The sequence below is a fragment of the Callorhinus ursinus genome, unplaced genomic scaffold, assembly GCF_003265705.2.
Source record: "Callorhinus ursinus isolate GAN/ISIS: 27379988/994484 unplaced genomic scaffold, GSC_fseal_2.0 scaffold13, whole genome shotgun sequence".
NCBI classification, from domain to species: domain Eukaryota; kingdom Metazoa; phylum Chordata; class Mammalia; order Carnivora; family Otariidae; genus Callorhinus; species Callorhinus ursinus.
The window spans coordinates 23,973,212-23,989,347 of NW_027397075.1; the positions used below are offsets into that span (position 1 = coordinate 23,973,212).

Genomic DNA, 16,136 nt, shown 5'->3' on the forward strand with positions numbered 1-16,136 from the left:
GGATATCTGGTTTGAGATGCACAGCATTCCTTTAAAGGGAGTCCAAACATTTTACTACAGTTGGGAACAAGTAGCTTAAGAGTTAAAAGGTCAGTTGAGTCTATTTTAGCTACCACTTAGCTAATTAAGAAGTTTCTCACATTAATCAGAAGTTTTTTGTGTTGCTTGGGGGGAAACATGAAAAGAAAGTACAAGAGATGGGGTCCCAGGGACCCAGGGCACTGAGAGCTCAGGGAGTCAGGAATGTAAATACACCAAAACGATGAAGCAGATCATAAAACCCCAAGGCCAAGAAGTTCTGATTAGGATGAGTTGTATTTCCTTCCTCTTGGCAGCACAAGTGGTAGTCATGCTCTCACTGCATGGAGGTAGTTGCCTCCTCTGAAGATTTTTAAATTTTTACTTCAGTATCTACCTTCGTCATTAAGAGGCATTGTTTCTAGTGTAGTTCTTAATTCTTTTAACTGACAACCTAATGTATTCACATTTCAACAGCAGGGGACACAATACGGCCAGCTCTCTCTAAGGCATGAACAAAGAAGCTGCCTGAGCTGGAAGAATTGGACTCTAACATGCATATTAGGAGAGCAGTCCTGCTGCAGCCTGGTAGGAACACTGCCTTTTCTCTTGACAACTACATTTTCTTTCATGAACCTCAGAACAACTATGTCAGGTAAGAAAGGGCGGGTATTTATACCCGTTTCCTAGATAAGACCTGGAGGAATTGAGGGACTGAAGTGGACACGTCCCTAGTGAGTGTCAAGATCATTCATGAGAATTGCAGCATAACTGTGCCAGGCTGCCTCCGGGTCGGCACAGATGTGTGTCGCATGTAAGAGTGTGTAACACAGAAATCACTGCCTGAAAAGTGGCTCCTAGAATTTTAGAGGACATTTGTTTTTCAACAAGTAGCAAAAAATCTTCCTATCAATTAAGATCTGTGTGATTAGAGTGGGACGATGGGTTGGGAGAGGGCAAAGGAAGTTGATGACTTAAGGTCATACCCGAAATCAAAGCAGATGGTTTCGTTATCCCAGTATTTATTTATTTTGAGAGCTTCATTTCTTGATATGCAGTGTCTATTAGCTCCTGCTGTTGTCCTAGGATTTTGGCATTTTCTTGTTGCTAAATATGTATTTAACCCTAACACCCTATGAATGATGACTGAATAAAGGCATGTCTGTCATCGGAGGAAACAGTGAGCGGCTTCAGAAGTGCAGGGTTGACAAAGTATAACAGGAAGGTAAATACCTGTTTGTAGTTCAGTGCCTAATCTTTAGGCACATTCTAGTTTTAAAGAAATAAGAATCCTTGGGGACATTCATTCCATGGGGTTTATACCAGTTCTTTTTATTACTTATCACATGATTAAAGTCCTTGGAGCACCCATGTCTGTTTGAGACTTTTAAAATTTTTTAAAGATTTTATTTATTTGACAGAGGAAGAGAGAGAACACAAGCAGTGGGGAGAGGCAGCGGTAGAGGGAGAAGCAGGCTCCCCACTGATCAGGGAGCCAGAGGTGGGACTCGATCCCAGGACCCCGAGATCATGACCTGAGCCAAAGGCAGACGCTTAACTGCCTGAGCCACCCAGGTGCCCCTGTTAGAGACTTTTATTTGTTCTTTTATTTATTCCTCCCTCATACTTCAAAATAACAGAAATATTACTAATGAAGTATAGGGAAGTATTTTTTTGCATCAATATAAGTTAATTTCATCATTACGTGTAAGTTTAAAGTTTTTATCCCAATTTCAGCATTGCTATTGCCCATTGTAAAGAAGAAATTTGGGGGAATGTCCTGCTGAGGAAGACCAGGGAATCTTGTCTTTAGGCAATTAATATAACTATTAATTTCCTAAAATGACTTCAGTGAAGTATTACAGAGAAATGAACTGTATGTCCGTCTCTTCCTTTAACAGTCCCACTTTATGACTGCATACTGTTATTTATCATGGCCTCTGTTGTTGAGACAAATACCAACTAGGTGTTTATTAAAAGGAAAATGCAACAGATGAGAACTGCACTAGAAGTCATTTGTCATGAGACTATAATTTCCTTTAAAACAAAGTCTGAGTGTGCTTTAACTCTACACCCTCTACAGTATCTTGCACTTCACAGGCCGCCAAACCCAGATTTGCTGCACCCTTCTTTCCAAGTCACCCCTTTACCTTCATCACCCCATTCCAGACAGAGGACCACTGGGGCCAAGCTCTGGGAAAATAGTATCAGAACCATGGTCCCAGGTCTTTTTGTTAGTAGCATAGATAATTAGTTTTATGATAAGTCTATGTGAATCAACAAAAATACTGAAAAATAGGGAACATTTAAAATCCATAAGATGTTCCACCTCATACTTTTGCTAATTTTCTCCCATCAAGGCAGTTATTCTCAAACCAGGGTGATTTTGCCCATTTGGCAATGTCTGGAGACATTTTTGGTTGTCGAAACTACAAAACTAGCAAGGGGGTGCTACCAGCATCTAGTGGACAGAGGACAGGGATGCTGCTAAACACCCTACAATTTACAAGACAGCGTCCTCCCCCAAGAAAGAATTATCCAGCCCCAAATGTCAGTGGTGCCAAGGTTGAAAAACTCTTCATTCAAGCTTTGAGTATTTATAATGAATTTGTTTTCCTTTCTTTTACCTTTTTTCCCCAACATCTTCTGACTGTAGGTGCTTCTTCAATAGGGTCATTGTTGGTAGGAACTGCTGTCTTGCTGCCCCCACCACATATCCCCCAGTGCCCCGGTCCACCTCCCTCAATAGTCAACAGTTGCTTCCTTCTGAAGGAATATAACTCAAACTCCAAAACAGAATTCAGAGAATTAGGGAATATATCTCATCCTCCCCCAATTGTCAGGATAGATTAGAGATTTTGTTGGTTAAAAAAAAAATTCATTAATCCAGAAATAGAATAATTCTGCAAAACATTTATAGAAATGAGAGAATGATATCTTATTTATTTTAGTGTTTTTTGGTAATACTTCCTTGTTACCTTTTTAGATGATATCTTTGTATATGTTGCAAACAACTATCTCAAAATCAATGTAAATGTATTTTAATATACTTTTTTTTTTGAAGGAGTGCTTTTCACTTGACAGACTATAGACACATGAATCAAATTACAGGTATATAATAATATCCTGTGAGTTTCGAAGAATCCAATCCAAGACTAAATAAACCACCCATAATTGAATTTTACCTGCATTTTCATTCACTGATAGTTCACCAAGCAATGAGAGAGTGTAGCAGCTTGACAATAAACAGGGATTATCTATAGACAATACCCAAATTGTAATGGAATGGGTCAGTATTCTTAATACAGAGAAGAACCTCACCTAAATTACACTGCAAAGAGAAACATAGGGTTCAATACAACGTGACGTTTATTGAACGTTGTCCTCCAGTTGCTGTGTTAGACTCTGGGAATGCAGACTTAATAACTGTAATTAGTACATACTGAGCACTTCCTTTATGCCAAGCACTGTTCTATGGGTGTGCTATATTTATCTTACTTAATCCTCATAACGGCCCAATTGGGTATGTGCTCTTATTATCCCCGTTTTGCAGATGGGAAAACATACACTGTGAAGACAAAGAACTTGACCAAAACCACACAGCTGGTAAGTGATAGAGCTGGGCCTCAGTCCCAGGGAGTCCGACTCCAGAATGCACATGCTGTGACTGAAATGTGGTGGGTCTTCAGAGAGGGCTCAGAGCAAGTCCAGGAACAAGTAACTACTGTTGTGCCAGGAACAGTTCTAATTGCTTTATACATATTATCTCATTTTTAAGATAACTCTGGGAGGCAGGTATTAATATTTCCATGTGTACATGAGAAATCGGGCTCATAATTTTCCTGAAGTTATAGAATTGTTAAGTAGTGGAACTCCCACTCCACTGGGGCTGACATTGGTGCACAGTTAACCACTCCATTAATGAGGCTGTGATCATTTTTGTGATGTAAGTATAGACAAACTTCAGTGGAGGCACAGAGTATTTTGTCTAACTAGGGAAATCTAGGAAGGCTTCATGAAGGAAAAAGCCGGGGCCCTGAAGGTTGAGAAGGATTTCTTTAAGTCAATATGGAGAACATTCCATATAGAGAGAACATGGAAACAGGCATGCGGGCATTGAAGTGGTCTGCATGGCTAGAGCAATGACCTGGTGTGGAGAGGTGGGCACAGGGGATAGGGTCCCATGTATCAGCCATCTTGAACCATGCTAATTATCAGCTGTGTAGAACCATACTAATTATCATAGTCTTGAATACCAGGGGATTTGTGAATACAAGTGAATAATGAGGAGCTGTTGAAGTTTTTCTAGTTAAGGCTTATGTTTAAAAGCATACCCGTTGGCAATGTGGAGGGAAGCTGGGAAGGTGCAGAGACCTACAGATGACTGGGCAGGAGGAAAAATATGGTATGGCCTGGGAAGGGCAGGGTGGTAAGAGTGCAACAGGCAGAGAAAAATGTGGACATAGAAACGTAGGACCTGGAAAATGACTGTATGTTATGGATAAGTAGAGAGAAAAAGGAGCTGAAAATGACTAAATTTTCAGCATTGGTACTTGAATGAGTGGAATACATTTAACCAAAGTTGGGAACGAGTTCTGAGGAAAAGCAAACAGATTTGGCTGGCCATGCAAGGTGATCAGGAGGTGGTTCTGGAAGGTCTTAAAGGCTTTTGTATGCTAGGGAGTTTTGACTTTGTCCTAGTGGTATAGCACTTCATGTCATTAACCAAGGAAATAGGCTGCATCTGGATATGTATGGAGGAGGAATCCAAGGGTGGCAAAAAATGTAGAAAGGAGACCAGACGGCTAATGGAAGATCTGAGCAAGAGATGATGAGAGTCTGAACTGGGGTCATAGCAGGTAAGACAGAGGAGGACAGACTTGAGAATGACTGCGGAGATTAAATCAGCATGACTCAGTGATTGATTGGATGTCAGTGCTGCAAGAGAGCGAGAGAAATCCCAAGACAGCTGAGAAGGGGCTGGTAGATAGGGACGTGTTGGGAATGCAAACATGGCGCTCCACTGGGTTTGATGTAGTAACTCCTGCCCCTGGATTAGTCCCAGACTGGGAAGGTTCCTTTTCTAGGATTCCTGGATATACATTCCTTCCCCCCGCCCCCTGCTGGGCTTGTTAAGCCTCAAGGATGTGAGTCAGATGTTGCTAGTACCTTGATTCCCAGAGAGTCCTTCTAAGACTTAGGCCACGCTGGGAGCAACCAAGCCAATGATGGGAGGAGATGAATTATTTCAGGCCCCTAGTTTACATGGCTCATGCTATATTTCTGTTGGACAATGTGGCTGCATCCAGTGCCACTTGAGACTTCCCAGTTAAATGAAATAATCCAATTTCTTTTTCCTAAAAGGGGGAAAAAGGTGACATAGAAATAGGAGAAGAGGTAGGAGAGGGGTTCTAGAAGCCAAGGGGAGTTTCAAAAAAAGTTCCTGGTCTAAAGTGTTGATATTGCAAAGAGGTTGGGTAAACTAATGTTATAGTGATTGATTTCTCAGTTGATAAAATTCTAGAACAATGGTTTTATACTGTAGAGTATAAATCAAATGGGAATATCTTTAAAATACAGACTGCCAGGCACCACTCCTGCATTCTGGGTTGGTGAGTATACAGAGGGCAACTGTAGTTGATTGCTAGGTAGGTGGTGGGTTGTCATGCATTGTGATACAGATAAGTGGGAATAAAGCAAGTATCTGATGATACAGTAGAGGGGACTTAATGTAGCTTCTGGTGCATATTTTGGCAAGTTGTACTAAAAGCATTAAAATTTTGTATACCTTCTTACCCAACAATTATATTGCCAAGAATTTATCCTAAGGAGGTAATCATATGTGTATGGAAATGTATAGCAAATGGATTATAATGTCCATGGCTAGTGCTTACTAAGTGTGTACCACATGCTAGTTACTGTTATATGTGCTTCATGCATAGTAACTCTTAAACTTTATCCCAGCTCTGTGAGGTAGATACTATTACCCCAATATTCAGTTAAAGAGAGTTAAAGCACCAGGAGATTAATTTATTCAAGATTTCATAAGAAGTGGAGGATACAAAGCCTGAATCCAGTGCCCTTGATGGTGATGTTATACCATCTCTCCTCACAGCATTGTTAGAATAGTCAAAAATCTAAAGCAATCTAAAGTTCTGCAGTATGACATCTAAGAGAGCACATGTTTCAGAAATCAACATACCAGCAAGCAGATCATTCAGGACTCAGACTCTGGAGACACTCTTTACCTCCTCTTGCTCCCAGAGATGATCAGAACAAATCCCATCATACCTCCCATCCCTGCGGTTATCCGTTGGTGCCAAAAGGGAAAACCTCTTCAGTCTGTGATAACTCACATCTTTATGGCTCAGTGTATTTCTTGACCTGATCCAATCCTGAGCTCCTGCCATGTGTGCTCAGCCACCCCTCATGAGCAGCAAACTCCCTTGTATCTTCAGCATCTTCTCTGAACATTTTCGCTACTTCCTTACTTTCCTTTAACCCTGGCAGCCCCTGTGGACCCTGATTTCCCACCACCAAGCAGAGGCTGTTTTGTTTTTCCCTTAACACTTTATTATAATGTTGTTAAGTTAACATTTGTTAATTAGAGTATAGGGTGCTGGATGGTGGGTCAGGTTTCAGCATTAGACCACAGGAGAAACTGAGACAGTTTATTACTCACAGTCCTGGAGGAGGTACATGGCACCCCTCAAAGGGTCCCAGGGGGAGGTCAAGGCAAGGTATGGGCAGAGAGAGGCAGGACCCCAGGGCACATGCCTTTATTAGGGTCCATGGGTGGAGTGCTTTGGGGTTCCCGGGCCAAGGCAAGATTCGTCAATCCAACCAAAAGGAGTGAGGTTTTGGTATGCTACATGGAGATCTTATCTGAAGGGTGCACAAGGGGGAGGCCCTGGGAGGCACGGGAGACTTGATCATAAGGGCTGTTGGGAAACGTCCTATGAGGAGCTTAGGTTTGCTTCTGACTGCAGGCTACTCTGTAAGGCATGTGCTTGCATGAGGGGCTAGTGTGAAATGCCCTGCAGGCCATTTGACCAAACAAAGTTGAGGCTGAGACAGCAACAGTATGGAGTAGCTTAGCTAAGCTCTCTACATACCCCATAGACCCCAGGGCCAGGTAGTCGAGAAGATGACCCACTGAGTATCACTGTGGCTTCCAAAGCATTCCTCCCTCATTTCCCCCTGTGAAAATGTTTGGTCAACACTTGCCCATGGTGAAGTTGAACTCAGGCTGTCACATAGATGTGCAGGAAATATAAAGATTGGGCTACTGAGCTCTTATTCAGAGTCTTCTCTCTCCCTCCTGGATCATCCGTTTGTGGTCTAGCTGCCACCCTCAACCGTCCCTTGATTTGTGACTACCCCATTCTGCTCTTTGTTTGAAGAGCCTGTCTTCAGAATGCCTACTACTACTTGCTACCTCCATATCCTCAATAAATTTTATTCCTTTTGTAAATTATTTAAACTTTTTATAAATACAGAAAAGAGCAAAGGGTGACACAATAAGTGCCCACATATCTGCCACCCTCAGTGAACAGAGACGAACCTTCTTATATTTAGCTTAATCTATCTTCAAAGAATGGAAAATTACAGATAAAATTTTCATTTATGTATTTCTCTCTCCAGTCCATTCCACCTCCTTTGTCCTGGAGGTCACTGCAGACATGAATGTAACATGAAACCAAGCAAGGTTTCAGTTTTTTTGGTCATGATTTATTTACCCATTTTCCCCTTTTGATGGACATTGGGTTATTTCTCATTTTTCTCTGTATTATAATAAACAGTGCCTCCAAGTATATCCTAGTATACATCTCTTTCTACTCAACGTGCAAGAGTTTCTCTAGGTCTGTGCTGTCCAACAGAGTAACCTCTACTCTTGTGCCTCTTGAGCATGGGAAATGGAGAGGGTCTAAATTGAGGTGTATAAGTGTAAAAAAAAAAAAAAGCCTTGGATTTTGAAGATTTAGTATGAAAAAAATACAAAATATTTCATGAATAAGTTTACGTTGATTACAAATCAGAATACTTTAAATATGTTGGATTAAATAAAATGTTATGTCAATTTTATATGTTTCTCTTTACTTTTTAAAGTGTGGCCGCTAAAAAACTTAAATACTATACAGCCCACATACTTCTACTGGACAGCACCACTCTAGGGGACATAAGTAAATTTGGAATTGGTGGACGTGGTGTATGCTGGGTAAACAGATTTTTTTTCATTATCTTTCAGTCCCACCCCTTTATATAAAGCCCCTCAGTTTCTTGGTGCTCTTTCCTCTCTCTGAGCTCCTATGGCACTTAGGTCTGAATGTCTCATTTGGAATTTCAAATACACAGTTTTGTATTTTGGTTTGTCTTTCTATGCTGCCTTTCCCCCTTTACATCAGGGACCATATCTGATGACTTTGCTTCCCCAGCAGTAGCTCAGGGCCCCACATGTTAGAGCCACTTCAATGCTTAAGGAAGGTTTTCAATGCTCCTGGTATGGTACCTGTCGGCCTTTAAGCTGTGACTCACCCTGAAATAATTTTATCTCATTTACCTAGAATATGCCTTATATTTCTTGTGCATCCAGGCTTCACTCTGCTCTCCCTAATATGGGAAAATTGCCTAAGAAGTAACATTAGTCCTCACTCTGCTTCCCTTTCTGGGAAGAAACTGCTGCCAATGTCTTTCCAACAGAGTTCTCGCTTCTAACGGGTTCTGGAGTCTTGGTAACTGGCGAGGCCAGGGCCAGCTTCACATGTACAAGGCCATTAGTCAGGTTTATAAAAGCTGCCAGTCAAATGACACCGCTGTCAGCCGTTCTACACCAGGTTGCATCTGGTTCTATGAAACCCGGCATCATGGCAGCTTCCAGGAGCATCATGACAGCTCCCGCGAGCATCATGACAGCTTCCGGGAGCATCATGACAGCTTCTGGGAGCATCGTAACAGCTTCCGGGAGCACAGGAAGCGGCAATACCGCAAACACAAGGGCAGACAGGAGTGAAGCTAGAGGTGAGTAAGCTACGGTGAAACTTGGAGCCGCTGACACAACATAGGCCAGTCCCCTCCCTCAGAGCTGGAGCTTTGTGTGTGACCAGAGGCCGGTGTCCCTGTGGGATGCCGTTCTGTGAAATGAAATAGTGGTTTCTTGTGTTCCTCCACTGGCGTTGACTCTGTGGAAGAAAACCTGGGAAATGAGCAAAAAGCCGCAGAGAGGTTATGTTAAAGGCCATTTGATTTAAATCTAGACCTGCCATTCCTAAGTCAGTCAGAATCATCTGGGAGTCTCTTAAACAGATTTTCGGGCTCCATCCCAGACCTACTAAAGCAGAATCTTCAAAGGCCAGGCCTTGGAATCCACATTTCAACAATTTCCCCAGGAGATTCGTTTGTAGCCATTTCAAGAGCTGGCATTTGAAGTCACTATTCCTACCATGGGAGACAGACTCACTGCTCAGATATAGAAGGTCTTAAATTAAACATCAAAGGAGACTCCATATGAAGCCCAAGCTGACAACATGGGTTGGAAGCTGGAAACGGTAGCATATGAATGGGTCTGGAAATCAGCTGGAGCACCTGCTAGCTTTGCCTCCTGTCCTTAGGCAGAATGCTTCCTATTTGTAAAGCTTCCCTCCCCCACCTCCAATCTTTCTTTAGCCTTTTTCCACTTGACATTCTCGGCTCAGGATGACTAAGACTTTCAAGAAAATGATCTTTTCTTACCCACCCAAACTGTTCCGCAGTAGTCACCGAGATGGGTTTTACTTTACACGCCGCCCACCTCCCAAATGTGCCTTTTAAACCTCCAAAGTTTCGTCCCATCATTGTACTGCCCAGGACACCAACCAATTAGGTTGGTCCCTAACACATTCAGGCAAGCTTGTTATCTCTTTTACCCATTCTCCTTTTATGGTCCTAAGGAATCTCATACCACAGGTTTTAGCTGATAAGTTACTTACACACACACACACACACACACACACAAAGCTGAGTGTGTTGTATTCATTCTTAAGAGAAAAGTGACATTGGTCCTTGGCTATATCTCAACATTCTCCACTTGTGTCAGCGACATGGTGATAGAAAATGACCTTAAAATGGAACCAGAGTGTTAACACCTGCTTTAAAACCTAAGCTCTGAGCTCCTTTGAGGGTTTTGTAAATTATAAATGACTAAATTAAGATTTAATTCTGTACCTCTTGTATTTCTTCATATTTTTAATTTGCTCTTCTGGGCTATCTCAGATTTTCATCTCTCGGTGCCAGGTTAATAATCCAGAGAGTACTTGAAAACCAGAATCTTCATTGCAGGCAAGGGGTCACATGGTTGTCCCATAATTCATTCATCTGTTGAATTTTTCCATAGAATTAACAAGACTCCATGCTTCTCTGTTGATCACAACCAACACACTTAGTCAAATCTTTCTGAGGAAAATCTGAACAGAGCTCTGGACTTGCAGTGAGAAGATGTGGGTTCTACTCCAAGCAAGATCTTACTCATCTTATGACATTTGGCTCATCCCAAATCCCAACCCCATTTCTCAGAGCCCAACCAAATGAGGACATGAGCCTTTCCTGCCTCACAGGTCTGTGAAGAACTGATGATAAACACACATGGGGCAGTACCTTGAAAATTATGAAACATCATACGAAATAGGTGTTATAATTCGTTATTGTCATTGGAGAACAAGAGATGACAAATCTAACAGGAATATCAAATGATATTTTATGTCATCCATAAAAATGAGTATTTTATAGGGGATTTTTAATAATCAAAAGTTATCATGTGATGACTGTTACATAGTATTTTGAGTTGAGCTAGGGATGCCTTAGAAAAAAGAGCAAGAAGCTGGTCTTGTTTTATGTTCTTCTGACGTATATGTTGTATTTTCCTTTAGAAACATTTTCCTTTTCTTTGAAATCTGACTGTGACTATTTCCAAGCATCATTTCACATTAGTGTTTGCTTAATTATGGGTGTGACTGTGTTTACTTCAGGGTTTTTGTTCTTGATTTGAGAAGAAATATGGTCACATATACATAACTTTTATCATCAACAAACATATAATAATCTCTCGTTAACTATTACAGAAGCCAGAAAGGATGTCAAGATACAGAAGACATGGTCCCTATCTCTTAGGCGTTTACAATTTAACTGGAAAGATAAGACCTGAATACGTAGAATTGTGACCAAAATACAGGAAGTAGTAAAGAGCAGCCATGAAGGTATGGTCTCAGCTGTGCATGAGCAGAGTGTGTTGTGCACTAAGGAAGTTAGAAATGGCGAAAGAGAAGATGAGCTAGGGAGTGGAAGTAATATGCAGAGTTCTTTGAATACCAGTGCATTAAGCAGAGGGAGCTTTGCAGGTCATTATGCCAGAGAGGAGATTATAAAGGTTGTGAGATTATTAGCACAAGTTCCCCAAAATAATGCCTAAGGCAAAGCATACGGATTAATGATGTACTGGGGAGTGTATTTCCAGGGAATCAAGAATGAGAGAGTCCAGGAAGAGGTGAGGAAGAAAGGAAGCCAAGTATCAGAGGATGCACCACCGAGCCAGCCATAGCTTCCCCCCAAAACAGCTGTTCGCTCCATCCTTCAGGACATCTTCAGAGAGGCTGTATGAACCTAGCACATCTTGAAATAATCCATGGAATGGGTGGGGCCGGGGTGCAAACAATTTAATCACTGGCCCCTTCCTGTCTCTTAACTCATTTGGTCCCAGTCAGCTCCATGAGGGCCTACCATCACCTTGCCTCTGGTTTGAGTCAGCTGAGTCAGAGCAGCAGCTGGGGAAGCCAGAGCCTATGTGTGCCCTGTCCAGTGAGGCCAATGGTGCAGGTTGGTCCTGCACATAGGCCTGTGGGGGCTGTAGCCACAGCAGCTGAGCTTTGTGACTATATCAGAACCACCATTGTTGGGGAGCAAGGCAGAAGGTCATGGCCCACGTTGGGTAGTAGGGGTTTGTGAGCTGGCTCAGGGAGATCTGGGATGGCATGTAAACTGAATCCAGTCTCAAACTGGTATTTGGTGCAAGAGAGGATAGAGGCTGGACAAAGGGAAAAAATCAGTTAGGAGTAGGTCAGAACAACCACTGTGGGATGTGAACCTGAATGAGAATAATGGAACGCGGGATACACAGAGACGAATTTAGAAATATTTCAAAAGAAAATCCTTCGGTGAAATGAAAATGCAAACTAGAGGAAAGAGGAGAGGGGAGACGGAGCACATATACACATTCCTAAAGTGAACCAGAGGCAAGGTCCTGCTAGAGGAGCATTCTCTGATGCAGCTTTTCTGGGTACACTGTAGTGGATTATCGTAAGATCGAGATTGCTGTATTTAAGAGGTCATTTTGATTGAGTGGTAAAAACAAAGAAATGTATGCTTCCCATTTTATTCATGGCACCCAAACCCATTTTATGAGTGCAGTTAAATTAGGATAAGAATTTAGAAAGTCTCAATTCCTCATAATTCCTTCCACCGGGCTATCTTCTAGATTGTTGTCCTGCTGTATTTATGTTGTCACTTATGAACCTTAAGTAATACAACAGACCAGTTAACTTTATATTCAAACTGTCCTTTCACACTGGGCCTGTAGACTCCGGTCACAATGGGTATTTCTCGGGTCTCCTAGTATAATGATCATCCACTTTTCCCCATCATGATCTATCTTGTTCATATCCTTCCCTGACAAGTAGACATAAGTATAAAGTAAGTTCTGATGAGACTTTATCCCAATATGGGGCTTTCCTTTCCCCAAAGAGCAAACAAACCCTAAAACAGTGTTAAATCAGAGGCAAGGTGAACAGTCTGAAACTGGGCTGTATGTCCAAATGGAGCTATAGGAAGATAAGGAGCCAAGTTTGAAGGCCAAGAAGGCAAGACAGAAGTGTGTATATTGAAAGAATCAAAGATAACATTGGGGAAATGAGTCTGGGATGATTTCCAAGCTACTATACAGACACCCAAGGTAGCCTAGGAGGAGGGGACACACAACAGTAGACAAACTCCCTTGTATTTTACCAATAGAATCAACAACTATTTGCTTCCACCTCCCTTATAAAAAATCACTGGTTTATTGGGGAGAAAATGCACTCCTTTGAAACACCAGTGAAGGGCAGCACGAACAAGAACTAAGATTACAGTGTGGACATGGTGCACTGTGAGGAGCTAGCCCACAAACCACAGGCTGAAGGCTGCCTGGAGGACTCCCTCTCTTCTGAGGGTTCGCTGGCCCTTTTGTTCAGGGGGTTCCCAATTCTTAATGTACAACAAGCATTTGGTGGCTAGGTTTCCACATGGTGGTCAAAACCAAATCTCTATGTAAGCTGCTTACTACCTGAAATTATAATTTTTTGACCACAGAGCTGTAAATTTCACGCTGTGCTGGATTTCTGTGTACTAATTTCTGTGTACTAATCCTGAAGAACAGTAACTCTGGGGAACAAACAATTGAAAAATGGAATTTGAAAAAGGAAGGGAAACAGATATGGAAGAAGGATTTATTAACTAGAAGTTTCTGGCATAATAGACGGCTGGTGAATGCCTAAAATGTATGGTGTACTAAAGACCATGCATCATTTGGGTGTCTCCAAGAACTTCTCTTATTGATCAAATGGAAAATGGGCTTTCCAATGGTGGGGAAACTATTCAAATGAACATGGTCATCTCTAATTTCCTTTAAAATTCTTCAGCTTAAAAGAAATTGAGTTTAAAAAATCACCCTTTCAAGGGGCACCTGGGTGGTGGCACAGTCGGTTAAGCATCTGACTATTGATCTCAGCTCAGGTCTTGATCTCAGGGTTGTGAGTTCAAGCCCTGCACTGGGCTCCACACTGGGCAGGGAGCCTACTTTAAAAAAAAAAAATGACTTTTTCAATATGTAGTAGGTAACACATGGATTATATATGTTTTCTGTAGTGTCTACTTCACTAGTACAAAATTTTTTAAAATTTCCAAAGAGGATTTAGAAAATGAGTCTAGCATAGTGTGGACTTTGGAAGCAGACTGTTTGATTTGAATCTTGGCTCTTGTTTTTTATTAGTTTGGGACCTGAGCAAGTTACTTAACCATGTTTATCTCAGTTTCCCCTACAAAATGGGTATGATAATAATTTCTACGTGTCTTACAGAATTGTGAGGATTAAAAAGATAACACAGGCAAACTGCTTAGAACGGTACCTGACACCCAGGAGGTACTCTCCATGTGTTACTGGGCTGAAATTACCCTTGTTAATTAAGCAAAAGGGAGCAGGAAAGATTACTCAACTAATAAGCAATGTAAACAATATTTCAAAGAAGAATTGGTTACTTGCCTAAGAGAATAAGCTTTTTCAAGCATATCAAGCATATTGTTTTCCTTATTTAATGTTGTTCAAATATGAATAGAGGTCACTAATTAATAAAGAAACATCTTTATTAAGCAACTTCAAATAGTTTTGTTTCCATTGTATATGTAGATGAAAGTAATTAAGCTGTATGTTTAGAAATTTCTACAAATCAATACATGTTTTTGAATGAACAGAACAAGAATTTTCATTGGTTGGAGAAAAGTATACCCACTTAGTTTGCAAGATTTTACTGTATTATCTGTAAGATTTTATCTGCTACAAGGCAGGTTTAACAGTTGTCTCATTTTATAGGTAGAGAATTTTAAATACAGACCGTCCAGTGATTTGTTCAAAATCACGCTGAGAATCCACAATGAGTGCACTATCCCCCAGAAATCACCCTGAGAATTCACAATGAAGTGCATTTCCTTCCCGGATCCATCTCATCCATTTTCTTTCCAAGTCAGTGCACCACCAACCATTCATTGACCCAAGACTTCATTTGATTCTCCATTCATTCCTACATCTAGCAAATATTCATGTTCCCAAATTTTATTGGACCCTATTTGTCTCTCCTTCTCCATTGTCACTGTGTTGGTTCTGTTCCTCATCACCAAAATGGTATTTCTGCAGTAGATTTCTCAATAACCAGATTTGTCCCTCCTCACAATCCTTTTTCTACATCACAGCTGGAGGCAACTTTCCATAAGGAAAATCTGCAAAAGCAAAACCAAAAGAAAGTAAAACAAAATTCTCTAAAATAGTACAGTAATAGAAAAGAACAAGAACATTTTAATGGCTCCCTGAAGCGCTCAGAATATATTCCAAACTCCTTGCATGACATGTAAGGGTCTTCCTGGGAGAGTTCCTGATCTTTCTCTTCTTTCTTCCTAGAACTCTCTGCTTCCACCATATTGAATTATTTGCAGGAACCCAAATGGTGTAAGCTCTGTCAGGTCTCCATGTGTTTACATAAACTGGAATAGGACTGACAGTCCTTCCCCCCTCATTCCTCCTTATTTGCCTGGTTTAAATGTATTTAATCTACAAGACTCCCTACACTCAGGTAGTGCCTGCTTCCCAGAGAAAAACTGGATCGTTTCCTCCTATTGTCGTATTTGGAGTTTCTCCTCATACCCCCTTCTCTGGAGTGTGAGCTCCTTGAAGACATGAACCATGTCATATTAACTTTTTAATCTAACCTATGGGTATTGACTGATCTGGAGCCTGGTCCAGGTAATACCTCTTCGAAGCACTACTCTACTGTAAACTTGCTCATCCAGAGTCTAGACCGCTGAACGATAAATAAGTTACTCAATGTGGACATCTATTGGCCAAAGGGGGGAAATGATTGTTCTTGAGTAATTGTATATATTATGAATACACTCATGTTTAAGCTCCAGAGCTCCTCCACCTGTCCCTGTGCCTTCTGCCAGATTTCTAGCACTTAAAGCAATTTAGCCCCCAGATACTCAACTATTCAATAATAATAATAATACCTTATATATTACCATCTTACTAAATACATTCATATTCTCATGTAATACATATACACACACTCACGATGAGACAGCGTTTTGGTACTATTCCTTCTGTTTTGCTGTGAGCAAATTGAGGTTCATAGATATTAATTAATCCTCCCAGAGCAATCTGTATTTGTGTATAGAAACTGAAGTTGAATCCAGGACTGGCCTGATAGACGTTCCTCTATTATAGAATTTATCACTCTATTATTGTTTCTTTCTTTTATAGTTTATCTTTGTCCATTTCCTAGCACAATGTC

The 16,136-nt window shown here is 41.2% G+C and overlaps 1 protein-coding gene across 3 annotated transcripts in view; it reads left to right on the plus strand.

The window, feature by feature from the left end:
• Nucleotides 1–16,136, plus strand: part of OPN3 (opsin 3) — a 44,319-nt gene that overhangs the window by 10,787 nt on the left and 17,396 nt on the right. The window contains exon 2 of one of the 3 annotated variants that reach the window (XM_073899923.1): nt 3,572–3,624. The exons of the other annotated variants lie outside the window; for them this stretch is intronic. Coding sequence (XP_073756024.1) covers nt 3,572–3,624 — 53 coding nt within the window. The remainder of the gene's footprint in view (nt 1–3,571; nt 3,625–16,136) is intronic. 3 annotated transcript variants of the gene reach the window in all.